General features: G+C 39.6%; 1 protein-coding gene and 1 long non-coding RNA gene across 3 annotated transcripts in view; one reads left to right on the top strand and one right to left on the bottom strand.

Annotated features, from left to right (window-relative positions):
• Positions 1 to 14245, top strand: part of LOC117946471 — a 22661-nt gene extending 8416 nt beyond the window's left edge. The window contains exon 3 of the long non-coding RNA XR_004657037.1: positions 14109 to 14245. This is a non-coding gene — a long non-coding RNA (uncharacterized LOC117946471). The remainder of the gene's footprint in view (positions 1 to 14108) is intronic.
• Positions 5698 to 9371, bottom strand: id4 (inhibitor of DNA binding 4). 2 transcript variants are annotated; one of them, XM_034874645.1, is made up of 3 exons: positions 8612 to 9355; positions 8008 to 8068; positions 5698 to 7152 (listed from the first exon to the last, which is right to left on the bottom strand). In XM_034874645.1, the coding sequence occupies exons 1-2, from the start codon at positions 8987 to 8989 to the stop codon at positions 8021 to 8023; spliced, it is 426 nt and encodes a 141-aa protein (XP_034730536.1). In that variant the 5' UTR covers positions 8990 to 9355; the 3' UTR covers positions 5698 to 7152; positions 8008 to 8020. The 2 variants fall into 2 exon arrangements, with proteins under 2 accessions (XP_034730536.1, XP_034730537.1); XM_034874646.1 differs by lacking the exon at positions 5698 to 7152 and adding an exon at positions 8221 to 8269 and having other exon boundaries at positions 8054 to 8068; positions 8612 to 9371.
• Positions 14246 to 21581: the final 7336 nt, after the last annotated feature.

Raw genomic sequence — 21581 nt, forward strand, 5'->3', positions numbered from 1 at the left:
GATGTAAACCATCTAAAGTTGTGACCTCTCTGGTAGTCATGCAATGTGCTGCCCATTACTACTACTATTTTTTAGTATATTTTTAGCTTGTTTCTGGGTCTGCACCCTGGGCTGCTTATTTGTTGTATTTTCTTTGCTTTTTGTGTAATTTGCCCACATGAGCCTTTGCAGTCAATGCATCTCTGCATAACCCTACTTGTTATGTTAAATTTAATACAAAGTTGGTTACAAAACATCTAGCAAATAACTAATTGGTTTTCTCATTAGAAATCATGCTTTCAAAAATAAAGGTAGTAATATGATTTAGAATCTGTTAAGGAGAATATTAGCTGTAGGCCTAAATCAGAATCTAATTATTTTAAACCTCATAGTTTTTCAGCCATAATGTCTGCAACTCTTACTCTTGGGCTAAATTCTGCTATACCAAAATCTTCCGGGATTATCAGAAAAATCCTTAAAAGATTTAAAATGGAACTCAAACAAATGCAGCTGAATGAGTTTTAGCCTGTCCTGTCATCCTAAATGTGCCTGTATTACCCTTGCTTTTATCTTGCTGGAAAGCATCTGTACCTGAGTAGAGATACTGTATCCTTCTGGAAACGCTGCACGTTGTTTCCTCTAACGAGGCAAAAAAGGTATAAAATAAGCCTAATTAATTCTCATTGGATGAACAGAAACCTGTTTGATTTGAGGCAGTTGGAGCCATTCCGCTCTGATGCAGCAACCGTATTTAACTCGCCATATTGGCTGCATGATGGGTGCACCTCAGGGTCATGTTCTGTGACATGGCTGTTGTCCCAGTACCACCCCTACACACACACACACACAGATCCTTTAAGGGGCTTGGCAGACCCCTGGTTCCCCCTCTCTAATCACTGTGTTCTCCAGGGGAGGCAGCCATTCTCAATGCTCTTTGGAAAAGCTTGGCATTTGTCTGAGATCTCATTTCTGTAATTCATCGCCTGTCTCCTGGGAGTTCCAGTTGGCACTGGTGATGCCAAGTCCTCCCTCCTCCCTCCTTCTATCTCTTTCACACTCTCTATCCCTATTGCTCCTCTCTTACTGCATCTTTTTCTCCATCTTCCTCTCTTTCACCCCTGCCGTTGTTAGTTGTTGCCATGAAAGAGGTCCTCCCTAAAGCTAAACTGGTGGGTGTACACACATTAACTCTCCTGTAATGTGTTTGATGGCTGCTCCAGGCTCATGTTGAGTGCGTGTGCACATCCTTCTTCCTTGAGGGTTCCGGAGTGCACAGCGTTGACTGAGGCTGCTAAATTAGAACAAATGATCGACAGCGAGATTATTGTTTCTTCATATTTTTCTCTCATATATAAAAACACATTAAGTCAAATCATGAATACACACAGCCCAAATGAATAAATAATTACACATCAATTATCACTAGCAATACGAATGTGGAAAATATAATTGTGATTAATTAGGCACAAGTAAAATGTACATCTGTTACTTATTTGTAATAGCAGGAGGGGGAAAAAGATTATTCATTATTCCAAAATACATATAAAGCACTGCAGAGTATTCTATAAAGTGTTCACTGGCTTTCTGAAAAATGAAGAGTTTAAATATTAAGGATGTCATGTCTCGTTGTAGCTTCCTGTGAGTCTGTAACTCTTGTTTTCCAGTCGGAGCTGTACAGGTGAATTGCTGCAGTTCACATTCTGTTTATGAGTAAACGGCTGTTGGTGGCAGGCATTTTAAGCTAATAGCTGCTTTAAATAGCTGCAATTAGTGAGAAGCATGAGATATTTAATCACTCTAGACCAATTAGTCAGTAATCAAGTAGTGTCCAAGAGCGAGCACGTTTTCGTCCTCACTGTTCCTCTGCAAGCACCCGCTCTATATTTCTCTGTGCACCGGGAAGAGCAGTGATTAACACGCAGGGATATAGGCCCCCGTGGAACGCCGTAATGTGGAGTTAAATCAGGGAGAGAGGGAGGCAAGACACGACAGACAAACCTGTTATTGCAGTTTAACATATGCAGAAGGTTAATTCAAGGCAGAGGCGGTGGAGAGCCTCCTCGTTTTATGTGTTTGTGTCACGGTGTGCAAATTTGTGGAATTAGGACCTGGTGTGTTTCTCCTGTATGGAACGTAAAAAAACAAACATTTCAGTAGTTATTTTCATGGATACAATCAGCGATGGTAGTTTCACCTGGGAGAACAGGATACAAATAAATGGGACATGATGCGCAAGCGAGATTCAATTCAAAATATTGAGTCTCCGAAATTTCTAAACCTTTCTTGTAATTTAGGATGTACGTTGTAATTTTCTGCAAAAATGTCATTTGAAGATGTAGGAAAAACACACTGATGCAGGCACACAATTGAGAACAATGCATGCACTCACACACACACACACACACACACACACACATACACACACCTGTGCAAACATTGGATTCCACTTGCAGGCCTGCCAGTTCCTTGTTTTGATAATAATGTTACTGTGTTCATGATGACATTTCCGAGTGACTGGTCACAAGGTGCGTCCACTCCCTCGGCCAGTAGCCCAAGGGTGGAAAACAGGTTGACCAATTTGGTTTGGGCCTCCTTATCAAACAGGATGTGATGCTTTCTCACACTTTAGATAAGGGAGTATATACAAATGCAGAGGAAGGTCATAGGTAGGAATTCAACCTGAACATATTTCTGCTTTGTGTAAAAATAAAAGAAGTAGAAAGAGACGATGACGCTTTTGTACAAGTCCCACACGTTTTCTGTCCTGCTTCTGCACTGCTGTCTCACTCCCAACAGGAGTTATTTGGAAACTCCTGCAGTGCCAATGCTGGAGATATGCAGGTTTGGGCACCTCTGAGGTAGCTAGCAAGACAGTGGGAATTGTGAGTCAACATATGGCAGCTACCAAGTATAATAAGAATGGAGATGAATAATGTACCTGGGGATGGCAGCAGTTTAGGTGTTGACTAACACAGAGAATGAAATCTTCAGATCATGGAGCTGTAATAGAAATGTCCTGTCCGGTATCCATGCACTATTACTGTAACACCGCAGCTGTGAGTAAAACATGGCTTTATAGGATATCATTAAATAGGATAAAATAGGTGCGTAGATGTACATGTAATGTGTAATGTGTACATGCATGTGCCAAGAAATGTCACTATTTTGCATCAAAAATCATTAAATAGGATAAAATAGGTGCGTAGATGTACATGTAATGTGCAATGTGTACATGTATGTGCCAAGAAATGTCACTTTTTTTGCATTCTATACTGTAGCTAAATGTATTTTCTCCCAATAACCCTAAAATATTTCTTTCTGTAAACACACTGTCAAAGAGTAGCTGGACAGCAGCTAACACAGCAGAATTTTTTATTGAAGACATGGCTAAAATGATCATGAGATGGGAGAAAAATCTGTCTGTGTCAAGATTTGTCCTTCAAATGGTGGGTATGACAATGCATCACTACTTTTGTAATATTTCTTACCTTTATGGTTACATCATTTTACTGATACATTGGTTAGAATGTGATGAATTAAATGGCTTTATCCCCACCACATCACTGAATTTATCTATATATAAAAATGAATTGGTGCTGCTGTCATTTTCTGTGCAGTCATGGCTGCTGAAGCCTGGTTTGAATTGTCAGGCCCATTTTGTGCTGTCTCTGAGAACCACAATATCTTTTAATCATATCAGGAAGGTCTAACTGTCAAGCTGGCCACCTGTCCACATTTTTCCATTTAAAAAAAAAATCTTTTATCACTCATGCACACACATTTTACATCACAAGGACAGTGGTTGTCAAGGGCGGCAAGGCCCGGCTCTCTCACTGTGGACTATAAACACACACAGGTGGCCTGCATTGCCAGCTTATCCTCAGATGGCCACGGTGGAGCCGGGTGTCAGAAAGGCGTCTGTAGCACCCACAGGGTGTCTCTGTCGCTGAGCTTGTCTATGTCAAACGGCTGCTTTAACCTACATTTACCAGGCTGAGGTGAGGAAAACTAAAGGAGGCTCAGTGTGTCTAAAAGAAAAAAAACTGCAGCTCCGTGGGAAAGAAAGAAGAGAGGAAGCACACTCACTGTAATTAATACATGTGAGATAGATACATGCATGGACAGTTATTTTTGACAGCTGTCTAGGTGAAGTTCATTACAGTAATGGTATTCAGGATACATTGTATAATTGTTTTCAGATTCATTTGCACTTGAAAATCTGAAAAATATTTGATAAATAATGTAGAATGAAGCTTTCCTGACACTTGAAAAGCATCATAAATTATGAAAATTATCATATAAATCAGTCTCTCTCTCTCTTTTTTCTCCAATTCTTTAAAACATTTAGAAGGTTTGAGAAACACAGCTGCTTCCATATAAACCTGATGAGGCCTCAATTAAAAGTGTGAATATTATTTCCAATTGTATGCCCTAGCGATTGTGTTGGATACGTTACTTCCTTGATGGACATTTTTTTTCTATATCTTTAAAAGGAAGGGTGAGAACTTATCTGTCGGCTCTTTGGTAATCAGTAAGTGGAGTTTACCACTCAGGGTTAAAGTATCAGCTGAATGCCAAACCAAAAAATGTAAATTGATGATAACCTGAATGCTGTGAATTCCCATTTGGTTCTACATTCTGACATATTCATTAGCCAAATAAATATTATTAGTTATCCAAATAAATAGTATTCTATTCTATACTTGGTACTGAGGCATATTTAAGTTCTACAGTGTCCGTGAGACGAATAAAAGTAGATTGGTAGCTAATACCACCATTCACTTCCATTGAGAGTATCTTTCATAAACCGTTTTCAATTTGCAAAACAAGTATTTTTCAAACCAATTCCATTACTGTTATAACTTACCACCAATATGCTTGTGTTTAAAGAGTATAACTGCAATAAGAATTCTACCTGAACCTTCTGAGGACAAAAGATGCACCGGCTAGTCCAAGCGACGTTTGACAATACTCCTGCTCAAAAAGCCATATTGCAAAATTTCGTTTTTGACATTTTTTTCATGTATTACGCTAACATAGTGAACGCAAGACTTTTGTAAACTAATTTCAAACACGGCTGAATTTAGGTGTGTTTTCACAAGGGATTTGAGAAATTAACAAAAAAAAATAGGGAACATCATTGTTTCAGCTTTAGGGCCAAATGGTCTCTTTTTCACATTGCTCGGGAACAAATTTGGGTCTCACTTTACAGAATGCTAGCTTGTTCTGAACATTTTGAAGTGAAACGCATTGGGATCAGTAATAGGCAAATATACTTCAACTGGGAATTTAAGAAGAAATTTAAAAAATGCCCTTTGACCTCAGAGAGTTAAGCATCTAAATGTAGAACAGTCCATTTCGCATGAAGACATTATTTGCAGTTTGCTTTTGCTAGAACATGAAAATATACTTTACATTTTACCATTTAAAATGAATGATACCGGTTTCATAGTCTGACACAAATCTGACTTGTAATGGAATTAATAAAAGCCCTGAAACAAAAGGCTTAATCCTTAAATCCTGTGAAACAGGTTTAGGGACTTAGATGATGTCTGCAACATTTGAACATCTTTATCCACCCTTTATTTTCTCTAAAACTCACACACTGTGTTATGTTTAGAATGGTAGCATCGCCCTGCACCTCCCTCTTTTTCTTCATCATTTAATGTGACAGCATTGGGACACATGCCCCTTGAGACAAAACTTGAGACGACACAATTCTTCCTGGAAACTTTAATTGTTTTGACAACTCCTCACAAGCCAGTGAAGGCCAAGTCCAACAGTGCAGCTGACAGTAATGTACAAGTGCCCTCTCACACTGGCAGGAGGGTGGTGAGGTAAATTCGGTGTTCAATGTCATGAAAAATAAAGGCTTCTTCTTCTTCTTCTTCCTCTTTACATTAACGACTGCAGACTACTTAAAGACATTACCTGTCGGAATACAATTGGTTGTTGTCCAAAAATGAGTCTGTTAATGTTCACACGTTTCATCAATTCATTACCAAAGTTGAATGATTTTCCGGTGTCAATCATTAACCTCTCAAGGAGAAGCTCTGACTGCACAAAAAATAACAGATACATTGTTTTGTAGTGATTTTTAAGCTATGTAAACACTGCCAGAAGTGCTGTAACTCTCAAGATGTAATGTTTAACAAGAGTGCAATGTAACAGAATCAATTCGGGCCTCTTTACTTTTTTCTTCTTTTTTAAAGATCAAACAGCGGAGTGACCCATTGCTCCAAGCGGGTCAAAGTTGTCATAGTTAATGAGTACAAAATAATTCAAGAGAAAGCAGAGCAGGGCAAATAATAAAATAACTCATATGGAAACACATATCTACATCGGTAGGGCTGCTTCAGTGCACATTCGAAACCTCTGCAATGAGCCTGACATGCTACATATTGAACTATTCCAAAAAACACTGCAAAGAGTTAACTGATATCATGTGAGGCCATTATTGGCAGAGCATAACCACGTTCATTCACTAAAGACTTCAAAGTTTAAACACAATATTTACATAAAGACAAAAGAAAGGTTTTAATAAAAATATCTTATAATTACAATAGTCTATTTTAAGCATATAAGTCTTCCTTTCACATACTTTTATAGAACATTTGTCTCTATATATGTACATTCTTAATTGTCTCGAATCAGAATTGTTCTTCTTTACAATATCAAACATCTTATAATTCCAGGGATGACATCCCTGTTGAACACAAATCATCTATTTTAAACAATAGATGTCCAAAAAATGTACAATGATTTTTTCGCAGTTTAGTAAAGCTTTAAACTGGAGTCATTTTTAGTTAATCTTTAAGCACAATTCACAAGCAGTTTTCATAGCTGTTGACAACAGGTTTTCCAACATAAACGCCACAGCGTTGGGGATTCCATATTCTCACTCTAATTAGAAAATATTCAAGTGACAAGAAGTAAATTTAGAGCAAGCAACTTAAACAGGGGGGAGGGGGAAGATAGAGAGATGTCTACATACTGACTCCTCATTCAATGGAACAAAACAAAAAAAGGCTGATATAAATAGTGATTTCATTTGGGTTGAATTCCTCACAGCGGTTTTGAAATCCCGTTGTGATTGTGCCTCCAGTTGGGTGTGAGTCCCTGGCGAAGCTTTTGCTGGCTTTGGAGCGGCTCTGTGCAGCCTACACACCTGTGGAGGGGATGAATAGCAGTGGGAAGGGAGGGGTGAGCTGCAGAGCTCCAGACTGCCTGGCGCCACCGACAAAACAGAGAGGCCATGCTTGATCAACAACCCAAAACAAACCAGGTCAAACAACAACCCCACAGCTCCCTCAGGCAAGGCCCAGACTCTCAGATAGACTGTGTGAGTGTCTTACTGTAACTCTAGAGGTCCCCGGCTCAAAAGCTATAGGAGTAATAACTCCTTTGTTCTATTTGCAATTACTTGCGCTTATTTAGCACATGTAATGTAGAATTTTTAGAGATGGCTTCTGTGGCATTTTTATACTTTATGTCTTTGCATTGTTTTCTTCTTTCTTCCTTTTAGCATTATACGGTGTGGTTAGATTCAGTTATATACATCTAACATTAAAGCCAGAACAGTACTGAGAGGGACAGACAGAGAGTAAATGAGAGAGAGAGAGAGCGAGCGTGTGTGTGTGTGTGTGTGTGTGTGTGTGTGTGTGTGTGTAAGAATGAAAGAGAGGGCAAGCTGAGGTTTTAACCCTCTCTTCTTCCCAGATTGCTACACCAGTGACAGTTATTGCGCAAAGCACAGCTGCCTCTGAGGTCTGTGCCAATTTTATGTTCCTCAATTATTCTTTTTCTTTGACATGTCGTGGCCTCCCCAAAGCACTGAGATTGTCATTTTACACCACATATAGGCTGCAATAATCAAGTTAATGGGGACGTCAATGACCACCACTGATTGTGTTTTCTATGGCCAGATGTGTATCCATGATTTTAGAAAAAAACACAGCAACCAAACTTCTGATTGTAAACAAAACCGACATTTAAAATATTGACGAATGTTAATTAAAGTCAACTTACCAGTGCGTGTATCTCAGCGGCATAAAATAGAGTCCTCCGGCTTTTTGACTATTGACGTCCTCTACAAAAAGAAGAAAAATAAACATGTAAAACTCAAAAAAAGCAAGGCCTAGAACCCTGTCAAATAAATGATATACAGCAGAGCAGCAGAAAAGTAGCCGGCTATATCTGCCATAATAAATTCTCTTATAGGCTGCTGAATAACAAATTGCCCTTTTTGTGCGCAGTGGAGTGGGCTGCAGCCCGAGGTACTTCACCAATCCTTGGATAAGGTGGGCTTCTGACACACACTGTCATTGTCATGCAAATCATAAAGCCCGCAATCAAGTGCGCAATCTAACCCACGCCATATGCGTTTTTACGCATGATTTTTAAAGGCTGTGATGTGAGGTGTATAGCATTTTGATTGTGTCCCCCCACCCTCATCCCCCCCCACACACACACACACCTAACATTCAAAGGACAATGACACATCCCGGGCTTGACGCGCTTTGTCTGACTGTCAGACGGCGGACTGGCACAGGGAGATACAGTAAATCGGGGTCCCCGATAAGTCCCGTTGGAAACAAGGAGTGGAGAGTTGTCTCCGCTGATTAAAGCTTACCTGGTGGTGGTCAATGTTAAGCACCGTCAGCGGTGTCCGGCTGGGATTGGAGGCTGGGGGAGGGCAGGTCCCGGTCCGCTGTGGCTGTTGTTTATGGAGAGAAGGGTGCGTCTCCAGGGCCAGCTGCAGGTCCAGGATGTAGTCTATGACATGCTGGAGGATCTCCACTTTGCTTACTTTCTTATCCTGTGGAATGGTGGGCACCAGGCGCTTCAATCGACTGTAGCAGTCGTTCATGTCGTACTGCAGGCAGAACATGTCCTCCTCTTCCATCCTGCACCGGGCGATGTTGAGGCTCTGCTTCGACAGATAGTGCACGGAGAGCTGGCTACTGGTGGAGGAGGAGTCCTGGGGGTGGACCGGAGTAACAGCCTTCATCTTAGATAACCAACGGCTCAGAGGAAGAGGCAACGGAAAAGAAAATCAAATAATTGCGTTACTGGTAGCAGGAGGTATTTGAGATTATACCACGGCGCAGTAAACACGGCAACAGCTGCTCTAATATAAAATTAGCGAGGGAATATAAACCGAAATGTAGAATTCTAGTCTGTCAACATATCCCGCGGAGCCTCACAGTTCCTCTTACTTCAGCAGGCTCGGTGTGAAAGGAATGAATAGATTTCCTAGATTTATAGCAGAGAGGGGAGGCGCCAAGCCAGCCGGCTGACAGATCAGGGAGAGAAGCTGGTCAATCACCAGCAGCCCGCTGCCCACCGACCCAACAACGGAGCCGAGAAAAAGGCGTGTCTCATTCTGTGTGCGCTGCGGTGAGCTGCCTGCCTGTTCGTAGGTGTGTGTGTGTCTGTCTCAATTACATTCACGTTCAGCCATACAGAGGCGTCTTTTGAAGATGTGCTGGTTGATGTGCGATGATGTATTAACATACAGCAGGCTGATTAGCATCGTATTCGGAGATGGGAAATAACAAAGTACAAGTACTTTCTGCTCCTTACATTTTAAAAAAAAAATTGTCTCCTTACTTTAGTTTGGTACAAAAGGTCGTCCATCAGGTGTGATTGTGAGTGCATGTCGGAGATTAGCACGGACACGCGCCTCACACCGCGAGCGGGCGCGCAAGACACACGGAGAGAAAAGTGAGAGAAAATAAAAAGAGACCAGCTATCCAGAGGATACTCAGTTGAGATTATGTGTGTGCGTCTTTGAGAACTGTAAGTCATATAACTTGTGTTGTCAGTTCAGTTAAGCCTGTTGTATTGGTCTATAGTTCGTGCACATTTAAAAGTTAGCTAGCTAGCTTTGTTGTTTGGGTGCTTCACCTGTTAGCTAGACAGCACCTGGCTGTTGGAACTGTTAGAACTACCCACGCTCATGTTTATAGGCTAGCCTACTGTGGCTTGATTGTGATAAAGCCTCAAAAGAGAGAAGTTGTTTCCGTCGGACACACCTTTGGTGAAGTTGGAAACTAGCATTAGCTTTAAATACAGTCCTAATATAGTCCTCACTAACAAGTTTCAAATCATTTCAGTGGAGTTACCTTTATTGTGTGCAACTCTAAAAGTATGGGGAACTTCTTCCTTAATGTCTGTTTAGTAATTCACATTTTATCCTTTTAATTTCTTTCCAGAAGCCGTATTTGAGTACACACATTTACGTAGATTCCTTTAAATGTTAAGGGAAAGATTAAAAATTACAGACAGGCTCTGTGAATTCTCACAGAATCTCAATTGAATGTATATCTTGCTACTCAATCAGGATCTTATTAACCAGGAGTCCCAGTCTCTGTCACAATAATCACATACGGGATGTTTTAGGCCCATAGGCAGACAGCTATTTAAAATGTAGGCAATGGCATAAAGAGCCTTTTTCCATGTCCACTGAAGTTTCTCAGCTTGCACTCTAAAACATGCTTGTCATTCGCAAGACTACTTTTACTTTAATACTTTAAGTATATTTCCAAGCCTGTATTTTGTTACTTTAACTTGAGTTAAGAAGTTAAATCAGTACTTGTACTTTTACCAGAGTATTTTTGAACACAATCTGTACTTCTACTTGAGTACGGGAAGTGAGTACTTTTGCCACCTTTGATTGTATTGCATATTTAGTGCCGTTCGTATTCACTGATGCAAAATTATGCACAGCCTGGCTTGTATTGATCACTCCTGTGACGCTCGCTGTGACAGCTGATCCCAAGCCGAACCACCTGCTTAGACGAAGAAACATGCTTTACCTCACCGGGGAAATCGAATCAAAACGTGAACTGACAGGAATCTAACTATGAGCAAAAAAATAAAAACTCAACAAAAGTAGGTAATAATATTTGTTATTCCTTAACTTGGAATTATATCACATTTCCATACCGGTATCATGTGTTCAAGTGAATAGGGAGTTTTTGGGAATCTATTATTACAATGTTATTTTTGCAGCATGCCCTCAGTGAATTGTTATTTGGCTTTGACACGTGTTTTATTACATGTATTACTAAAAGGACATTCATAAAAGATAATGGGTCCTTAAGCACATATAGCCTAATTCTACCTAATTGTCTTCTCTGATTGAATAAATTGTTATTATGACTTCATATAACCAACATTTTCAGTTTAACAACCCTGATTGCAGCTCTAGGGGAGCCGGGACAGGCCAATTTGGCGGCGCCTCCTTGCCACTCCTTCCAGCTGTGTATTATTGTGCCTCCTACATTCCTCCGCTGCTCCGCTCCGCTCCATCAGTCGCCCCGCCGGGCAGACTGCCTGGCGCCGCAAATGGGGAGCTCCTCCATTCACACGCGGCTCTTCTCCTTTCCTCTCCTCTTCACTTCTTTCTTTCTTTCTTTCTTTCTTGTCAGGCAGGTTTCCAAGACAACGTGGAAGTAAAATTCAACATGAATTCTCAGTGTTTTGCACCCAGGATTCATACAGGGGCCCTGAGTTTAGCAGGGATGACACCCACCTCAGAGTCTCTTTGGAGGTTTAATGTCCCAAACGTTATGGGAACCAGCACAGTCTCCAATGTCATGAATATTGAAAGGCTTAAATGGGTATTTTCCTCTTCTCTCTGTCTCTCTGTCTTCCTCCCTTGTCTCTCGCTCTTTCTCTCCGTTTTCTGTTGCCATGGGAAGTGACTGTTCTGCTTAGTAATGTGTGCAACACTGTTTGGTTCAGGGACTACGTCAAGGGGGTCAGTGGTATGAATCTTTGATGGAAGCCTTTCCACTTCCAACTCTCGCCCATGACAAGCAGATGACGGACGAGGTCTGAGAGAAAAACACTGTCCTGTTTAGCCTTAGCGTTGACCTACTAATGCTTACATTTCAACCATTTAATTAAACAGAAAGTCGGAGATTCTACACAGAGTCTGAATTTCAAGCATTTGGCTCCCTAACTAAAAGCTAGTGGGTTGAAAACACTTACTGTCAAGAATTAATTTGAAGATTCCACAGAAATGTTTCTAACCTTTTTGAACAGGCCAAAAACAGTACAAAACTAAACATTCAAAAGCCATGAATTGAATTTTCATCCACTTTTGTTGTCCCCTTTTTCAATTTGTGGAAACATTGTAACTTTTAGCTTGAAATATATGTATTAAAACAATTTAAAGTTGGTGTATTCATTTTTAAAAAAAGAAAGAAATTGAAACAGACTTAGCAAATACATCATGACGTATAGTTTTTTCCATTTACATTAGAACTCAGAAGCCAGAGCTGGGAATGACTTCACACCCAAGTTAGTCTTGCTTTGCTAGACCTTCAAATAAATGAACTTGATTTAACCTGAATGCAAAAACAAAGGCCAGAACTTCTTTGTGCTGCTTATAAGGGTCTGGCTAGTCAACATGACATTACGGGACGGGAGAAAAACTGGTTTATTGGGATTTACAATCACAATCCTTTAGGGTGGCTCTAAGCGCCGGAAATAGCAACGTGTGGAACATGTGAACAATTGGTTTTGAGAAGGATACTTTCAACACGTATTCTGTCATAGAATGCAAATACATGCCCAAAAATGTAATTTGTAACGTATTCCGCAACGTTACTCAATCTGAGTAACATATTATGAGTACTTGGATTACTTACATGTTGAATTGCATTATCTATATATCTATATAATATAGATATATTTATAAGTGTAGGAATGCGGCCATCAAATACTGCTTACTAAACATGCCTATTCTAGTGTGTTCTTTTGTTCTTACTGGCTTAATCACAAGCAGATAGATTTTTGTATTTGTAGTCCCGAACTGCATAGCCTACTAAAAAAATCTAACCACAGTCTTGCTACCACAAACGAGAATGTAAGCTAACGTAAACTAGCATGTCCTACGGTGCTAGTCAGTCTTTCAACAGCTCTGGGCATGGGCGTCAGTTTGGTTTGAAATGGGCTGGGGACAGTGACGCATTCGGAAGTGCATTTCCAAAAGTGCTGGGTACAATCACCATTCAGTTTTTGTTCTCTTTCACGTAGGTCATGTTTCGAAAGATGCTGCATTGTAGCTTACTAATGCAAATCAATAAAAATGTGGTTAAATATAGTCCCTACCTATACAATGGTAAAGGATACCAAATTTCTCTCTCATATTGCTCCTCATAACCACTGAAAACTGTCAAAAAATCAGACCTAGAGGCTTATTATTATGGACCTTATCCGACATTACGCGTTTTATCAGGGGCTGCCCTGCTGAAAATGTGAGCAGCTGTGGGTTGACTCCCTATGGTTCTCATGGGCTTCGTAAGTCATTATGGGAAAAAGCTTAAAGAGATCTAATGTACCTAAACAACAATCAATCATCACCAAATTTCTCTTTTTTTTTATTGTTTTCAGTGGTTTTGAGGAGCAATATGAGAGAGAAATGTGTTAATCATTGATCATTGTTATAGGTAGCCTACATTTAACCACATTAAGCTTTTTCCTTGCCATAAGCATCAATGAAGACAAAAACGTTGTGTGAGATAACTTCTATAATCTATAATATAACTCTACCTCAATCAGTGATCACACAAAAAGCTATTATTTTGTTTTCTTTCTGGGGCTTGAAAATGCGTGCAGTTGCCCTAATTTATTTATACAGCAAATAAACTCATGAATCCATTGATTTCTAAATACCAACTATTTAATTTGTAAGTGTAACGGAATATAGTACTCATAATCTGTATTCTGAATACGTAATGCCGGTATATGTATTCCGTTACTCCACAACTCTGTGTACATTCAAAGGTTGTTTTAGTCGTACAACAGAAAACTCAGATTGGACACAGTATAGCTAGCTGTCTGGATTTACTTTGGAGAGATCTGAGAAAGAAAAGAAAGCAGAAGGTGAAAGGCATCCGGCCGAAATGAAACGTCGTCAATATAGACTACATCCGAGTTGGCTGCGTTCCATTTACAAGTTAGATTTTTTTGTTTGTTGGCTCTCACCAGGTTAGCCATCGTTAGCAAGACCAGTTAATAACAACACTGTGTTTTTTGCATAAGAACATGTAGCAACATGTCCACTGATAGAAGTTGGACGGGAGTGTATGTATGACTGATTTAGTGAGAAACAGTTAAGACAGAAGTGCTTATAACTGTATGTTACTAAGGCTTTCACTACTGTTGATGCATGGGGCAGCCATGTTGGATTTTGAGCTCGGCGTAACTGCAACATTGTCCAACTTCACCAACTCTAAATATCTGAATTCAGGGGGCGTGTTTCAGACTTTGACCTTGGAAATTCCACACTCTGGGTGTGAATGGAATGTGGTAGTAGTTTGCATGAAGTAGGTGAACACAACTTAAGCTTCCACTCAACTGAAGAGGCGGAAAATTGCAGCAAATTAATCAGATGTGTGGAGTGTTGAGGAGACTATAACCTTTCAAATTGATACAAACAAATATAAAATGAAACAATGGACATGGCTGTCCATTGTTTAAGGTTAGATTTGATTTCCATTCTTTACCTCATCTCATTGCACCTTATTCTTCTGCAGTGGTTTACTGACACTCAACTGACAAAACTAGCAAGTGCTTAACTCCTAATATTCACAAAACAAAAATTTGCACTGCATTTAGATGGAAACTTGAACACTATCAGTAGGCACAGTTATGTATTTATCTACCAAACATATTAGATTCATTTCAGATTAAGTGCGAAGCGTGAAAATAACTTTACAATGCGCTATGTGGTTGTATGTCAGAGCCTACATTATATTACGTCCCCCTCCCATTTAACACGGACGTTTTAATGCTTTCCAGTCTGTGTTTTTGTAAGACTACTCTTTTCTTTCTCCTTGTCCCCCTGTAACATTACTTGTGTAAAACTTCCATGGGTTTCATCACATGCACAATATTAATCTAAGTTATTATCACATTTATTGCTACAACAAGCTCCTAATGCTGTGGCTCGACACAATGCCAGTAATATCCGGTTAAGCTCAAGATGCATCCAAAGTAGGCTAAGTTACTGATGCATTTGTAACTTATTCTTGTATTGTAAATCAACAATTTTCTTGTTGAGTAAAACATTCATCGCGACTATACGAACTTCCCATAACGCTAACACAAATGTAATACAGTGGGCAACACAGCACCATGAAGAAAAGACTTTTGTTGTAAGCAGTTGTTGTAAAAACACTACTGGTTTTGTCCAAAGTGGCCACTAGCATCAACACAAACTGAAAGTTACACATTGAGACTTTAAAGTTAAAAGAATAACCTTGTTCTAAGCACTGTTTGGTGTGTCCTTGGCTTGTGGCTAGTGTGTGTATGCAGAAAAAGTAAACAAGATGCACTTTGACTCTTTGTGCTCAGTAACCTTGTTGTGTTCTATTCTTGTCCGTGTTTAGCCCTGTACCCAGTCAACGATGCATAGATCGACCTGAAGTTCAACATAAGCAAAAACTCAAAGTTGGTCGGAACAAAAGGGGAAACATGAGTGTGCATTATCTTTTGCCCTTCTGTCTTTGTGTTTGCTTTCTTGTGCTTCCTTTGCATGTACTTCTCTAATTATGGCCCTTCTGGCTCAACTTCCCTAAAGGTTTAAAGCGGTGCTGACGGGGGACTGGTTCCAGGTAACTAGAGACTCATTACTAGATAAGCCACATGGTGAAACTCTCTGTTTGTTGTGACTACACAGTGTGGAGACAGAGATCAGCCTACTTACTTAACCTGTCCACTATTTCTGACACAACTGCATGAGTGCAGTTTAGGACAGACTCGGCAGATAGAGAAAGTCTTGCATTAGCAGTATTTCAATTTTGTATTGTGGGCCAACAGTGCAGCAACCATGTACAAAGTGGAAATTGCATGATGGCCACATCTGTGCAGGAGGTTTCCCTGGGATGTGGTTGAAGTTGCAATGGGTGGTGTGACACACACAGACACATACACTTGGTTGACAGAGGCAGCCCAACATCTCTTTTCCCCTCATGGCATTAAAACAGGAAATGATCTCACTCCACTGAAGCATTTTATGATGGTAACCAGTACGGCTACCACCTTTTTAAGTGACATATTTGGCATTGTGAGGATGACAATTGGGCATTACAACTTTTATATCATGAAACAGAAAAGAAAGCATGATTAATGCAAAAACATATATATGAAAATGTTTTAACTGAAGGCATTAGGATTTTTTTATAAATAATTTAATTCCACTAGTTATCAAAGGTTAAGTGGAAGGTTGACTCATTAGCCACAAAAATAATAGGTTTGATACCAGTGCACACTTAATATCCTAGGGTGAGGTAACACAGAATTCCAAAGCTTAAAAAAAAAAGATTCCAAACAGAACGCTGCTTTACTATCATACTTTACAAAACAATGTGTATACTCACTTGGTCCAGTCCAACAATTATAGAAAAACAGACCTACTATAAAATACACTGGGTGAAAAACTTGTACTGACAATATATTAGCATTTTCACAAGCAAGAAAAGAAACCACAGTTTTAATGTGACCATTGTGCATTATTTGGCTTATCCAGTGATTGCATGAAGTCAAAGAACAAAAAGAGGACCATGCATTCTGTAAAATACACGTTATTTGGAAATTCCTGTCCTATAGACCTGGTGATTCAAGGGGCCTATTTGGGACTAAGACTAAGGCTGAGACTCTTGGCAATAGAAACCTGTACATTATTAATACATTGCTATTCAGTAAAATGATAATAAATTAATACAAAATAAACAACTTTAAACATTCTAATGAGGAAGAACTTGTTGGACACAGATAAACAAAAGGCCCCTACACCTCTCCTACATAGGAGCAAGACACCCTTCCAGAAAGACACAAAATGACTAATCTAATATGTATCTAATCTTATTTGTGGTTGTTTTGCATCTTTTTAAAATCACTTTGCGTCTTTTATTAATTATTTAACGTCTGTTTGTGGCATTCTGATTCCATAGTATTTTTGTGTTTTTTGTAGTCATGTGTCTCTTTATGGTTGTTAAGTCTTTTTAAAATTGTTTTGCATCTTTTTAAAGTTTTTTTGTGTCTTTTTGCAGTTCATCTTTTTAAGGTGTTACATGTCTCTTTTTGGTTGTTTAGTGTCTTTCTGAAGTTGTTTTGTGTCTATTTGCGGTAGTTTTACATCCCTATGGTTGTTTTGTCTCTTGGTATTTCTAGCCCATCTTTTGGGTTGTTTGATTGACTTTTCAACAGGAAAACCACAGTCACTGCATTCAGAGGTTCTGATACTAACAAGCAAACTATCTATCACCTTCTGACAGTGGGATATGGGGGCACCAGCTATGACAAATCAGGTGTTTTTTTAAGGATAACGCTGGTTTACCTTCTGATCCAGTCACTCCTAGTTGTTCCCTGTAGGATTATCTATCCATTTGTTTTTTTTACAACTGGAATCCAGACAGTTGTCCTTAAATGAGAAAACTACTAAATAGCGGTCCGAAAAAAGTGCACAGGATTTTTCTTACATTACATCAGAGGTACACATTGGTTAATATTATCACTGTGGGATTCAAACCCAGGTCTCCCACGCCAAACGTATGTGATATATCCACTGCACCATCACCACCACATCCCCACTGTTTAGGGCAAAAGTTCCATACCAGGCAGTGCTGTTTGGCCTGGCTGTGGTTGTATTCAGTGCTGACACACACTTTTACTTTTCCGTTCAAGTCATCCAGTTGCACAACATGCCTCTGTCCCTCGTGACCTGTCTTTGGCTTCCATCACGGCGACCTCTGAAACTCTCCACATAACAGCTCACATTCTCAGAAACTTACATTCTCTCTCTTATGACTCCTGAACTCAGCCCCAGCTGTGTCTGGTTGTGGTTTTGACGGGTGACAGAACAGGATGGTTCTTAGAGTAGAAAAGACAATAGCTTGTAAATAATACCTAACAGGTTGGCTTTCTGTTATTTGGTCTGTGAGCTGGGTGGTGACACTCTCTAAGTCTCCAAGTGGCACAGCTTGTACAAAAGCCCTTCATTTTATTATACAAAGTATATCAACATTTGCATGTCAGTTAGTTATATTAGGTGTATCTTCTAAACCCAGATCTGTCCGCAGCGGCTGGCTCAGCTGTAGCTGTGACGGGTGGTGCCGCACTTTTTTCTTGTTCTCTCCAGGTGACACAGTTTGCACAACATGCCATATTCCCTGATGGACTCCCAGCTAAACACAACAGCTCTCTCTGTGTCATTTACACAGGTGCATCCACTGTTTACTCTGTGCAACCTGAGTAACCACACATACACACACACACACACATGAACACATGCATCATGAGGGATACCTAAGAGATATGTTACATTAAACAAAAAGAGAAGATTAATTGCCTGCTGCAGCTAAAGTGACTTCTTTTAGCTTTTTCACTGCCATAAAAGAGCTACAACAAGAAGGAAAATGTGCTTCAGAGTAAAAAATAGTAAAGAAAAAAGAAAGAAACTTAGATAATTCTCCCCACAGACAGGTGTATATTGTGCCAGTCCATCTGTGGGGGTGTGTTTAGTATCCTTGATATATTCTCATATTAACTTTGCTACAAGGGAGAGCTGTGTTCTGGGCCACACTCATTTAGGTCAGAAGCAGTTCAGTCAAGTCTAAAAGCATTATTCACTGCTTTCTTGTCATGGCCACTGGGAGTTTTTCGTAGCTCTCACAGCTGCTACTTTCACTTCCCCATTTTCCATCGTGGTCACATCAAACACTCCCGACCTGGCGTTTTGGATGCTCGCTCAGTTTGCCGGGTCCTGTTTGTATAGCAGACATGTGTGTGTGTGTGTGACTGACAACAGGTGCCCCATTGTTTGAATCTAAAGCATTACTTCTTTCAGGGTAAGCTTTATAAAATATTCCGTTGGCCGTTAAAAGAAATTGGCTCGTACATTTCCCAGAACTGAGTACAATCAGCTGAACACTTGCTTCCACTTCAGAGACAAACTGATTACCTGAGCCAAAATATAAGACAACATAAATGAGGTCAAAATTGCCGTCCGTGTCATATTCTTATTAGGGGCCGAGCCCCTAAAGGTCTGGTCCTAAAAAGGTCAGCTGTTTCTCTGTGTGCTGCAGGCAGATTTGAAGATAAATATTGAACTTAAATAAAGCAATACAAAATAATTAAGCACGCTAGTTAATTGGGTTCCTTTCACTTTGCTTGAAACTATAATAAGCTTGCATTTTTAGGTTTTCAAGAAAAAAAAAATATATGTGTATGCTTTATTTTGTCTTTTCTCTCTCTTAGTTGTTACCATGGTAATTACATAGAGATTTTGCTGGCTTAAAGAGATACCTCTTGAGCTCACTTGAAACTATTGCCAAACCTGACAGTTTTTCCCTGTAGATAGTATATAGGGCTAAGTTCACACTTGGTGTCTTTTTTTAAGCTACCAGTACCATTATAATCCTATGGAGTAAACCGTGTTTTGCAAAAGCACTTTTTCAAACCCCACCACTGACTTCTTTTATTGTAGCTGAGAGTTTTTTTCAAGTTGAAAAAATGTAAACTTTTCCTTAAAAAACGCCCTACGTCAAGTGCTTTTTTGACAGCCAATCAATGACAAGCGAAGAAGCCAGACCTGTCGAGTTGGAGCACAGAGAGTTATACGGTATGACCGGGTACTGAGTGCTCCCTGTACAGGGAACTTGCTTTGTTTTACGTAACGTAAGCAGCAGCACTCTCTTTCTCTCTTTGCTCTTTCTCTAGCTCGCAGCTTAGTTTTATCTAACGTTGTCACCTATCCAGGTAGCGCTCTAGCTAGGATACTGTAGCAGTAGTTGTTGTTATAGCCACAAAATAAATTCTAGGCTGCTTTTTGGAATAAGTCAAGTCAAATCAACTTTGTTGTCAGTTCTGCAATATGTGCCAGACATACAGAGCATGCATGCAGCATACAGAGAAAATACTTTTCTCTCCGACCCGCGGTGCAATAAGGATACGTACAAGTATAATATAAAAAAAAGATTAAATAAAATAAATAAACAAAAACGCCAGCTTTTTTTTTACTTCAAAAGCACCCTATACAACTTTTTTTTTGCCCCAAAAAGACGCCAAGTGTGAACGTCACCTTGGACAGCTATCTCCCCTTCTCCACAGTGAGACAAGCAGCTTTTACTCTTCAGTCAGATTTGAGTTTTTTGGCCCTCTCAGACTGCAGTGAGGGCCGAGATGTAGCAGCGTTTCTTTGAGCTCTGTCTGCAGCGAAAAACCTTTCCTTCACTTGCTCAGATTATATCTTCTATATCTTATATCTGACTGCTGTGCACCTGGCCAAAATGCATGTTGTGTTACTATGACAACCAGCAACCGTGAGCTGTGATTTCAATGTTTATTGCTTAGAATTTTTGATTAAAAATTTCGATTTTTAAAGAAATAATATATAATTTAGTTAATGTAAATGTTGCCTATTTTTTGACGTTGTGAAACATAACTTAAAATATACATTCTTACTCAGCAGATACAGTACATGTCCTTTAGCTATCTCTATATCTATATCTAGATATATGTCTATATCTATATATATTTCTCCAGTTGCAGTCAGGGTTAGGGTTATCATACGGTATCTTAAGAAACAGTAGGAGACTAACATTATCTCAGCAGTGAAAAATGAGCTCTAAATGGGCCCCATTTAGCTATTAATAAGCTTAATAATGAGAAGCCAAGTATGGTGGAGCAATCTGCTTAATCATAAAAATAAGAAAGAAATTTCAAACTCTTTGAGTGAGTGCACCACTCTCAAGTGAGTGGTGCATACATTCTCTGAGGATGGCAATAAGGTTAGGGTTACTGTATGTGCAGCTGAAAACCATTATGAATTAGATTACATTTTTGCACTGAAATTTAAATGGAAGCTTGCTTGAGCTTATGCTATTTACGTTTTTAAAGGTGTTTTCATATGCCGGCCCTTACTTTGAACATAACTAGTCATGCACTATCACTCAACACTACACTAAGTTACACTAAGTATAATGCAGGAAATATACTAAGTAAATTTACAACATGATTAGCACACAATTTGAGTGATCTTCATGATTGTGTTCTTAGTGTGAGGATATGTAGAACAAATAGGATCTCTTCATATTTTGGCGCAGGCTGTTGAGTTGAGTTTGTTAGAATTTACTTCTAACTACACTGTGAGAGACAAAGAATTAAGACCAGTCAGAGAAGACTAAAAGATAGCTGTTGAATGTTGAGAAATGTGGACCCAGATGCAGAGATGGTAAGCACTGGGTCGTTTGATGATTTAATTTCCAAAACAAAGCTAAACAAAACAGAAGGAGTCCTGGATACGGTTGGCAAAAAACAATCCAAAATGAAGATAAAGTCAAAACAGGAATCACAGGAACCAGAAAAACTGAGATTACACGGGAATACTCACACACATGCAATCCAAACAGAAAAAACAGACAAAAAAAACACAAAGACTAAATACAGTAAAGAGAAAACAAGGTGACACTAGGCTAACAAACAGGTGAAACACATCAGGGTGGGGCAGACATTAGGCTCGTTCGAGATGAACTGCGCCTCGCCTGTAAAGTGGACGAGAGCAGGCGGCAGCAGCGGGGGCGGGG

The sequence above is a fragment of the Etheostoma cragini genome, chromosome 6 (genome assembly GCF_013103735.1).
Source record: "Etheostoma cragini isolate CJK2018 chromosome 6, CSU_Ecrag_1.0, whole genome shotgun sequence".
NCBI lineage: Eukaryota > Metazoa > Chordata > Actinopteri > Perciformes > Percidae > Etheostoma > Etheostoma cragini.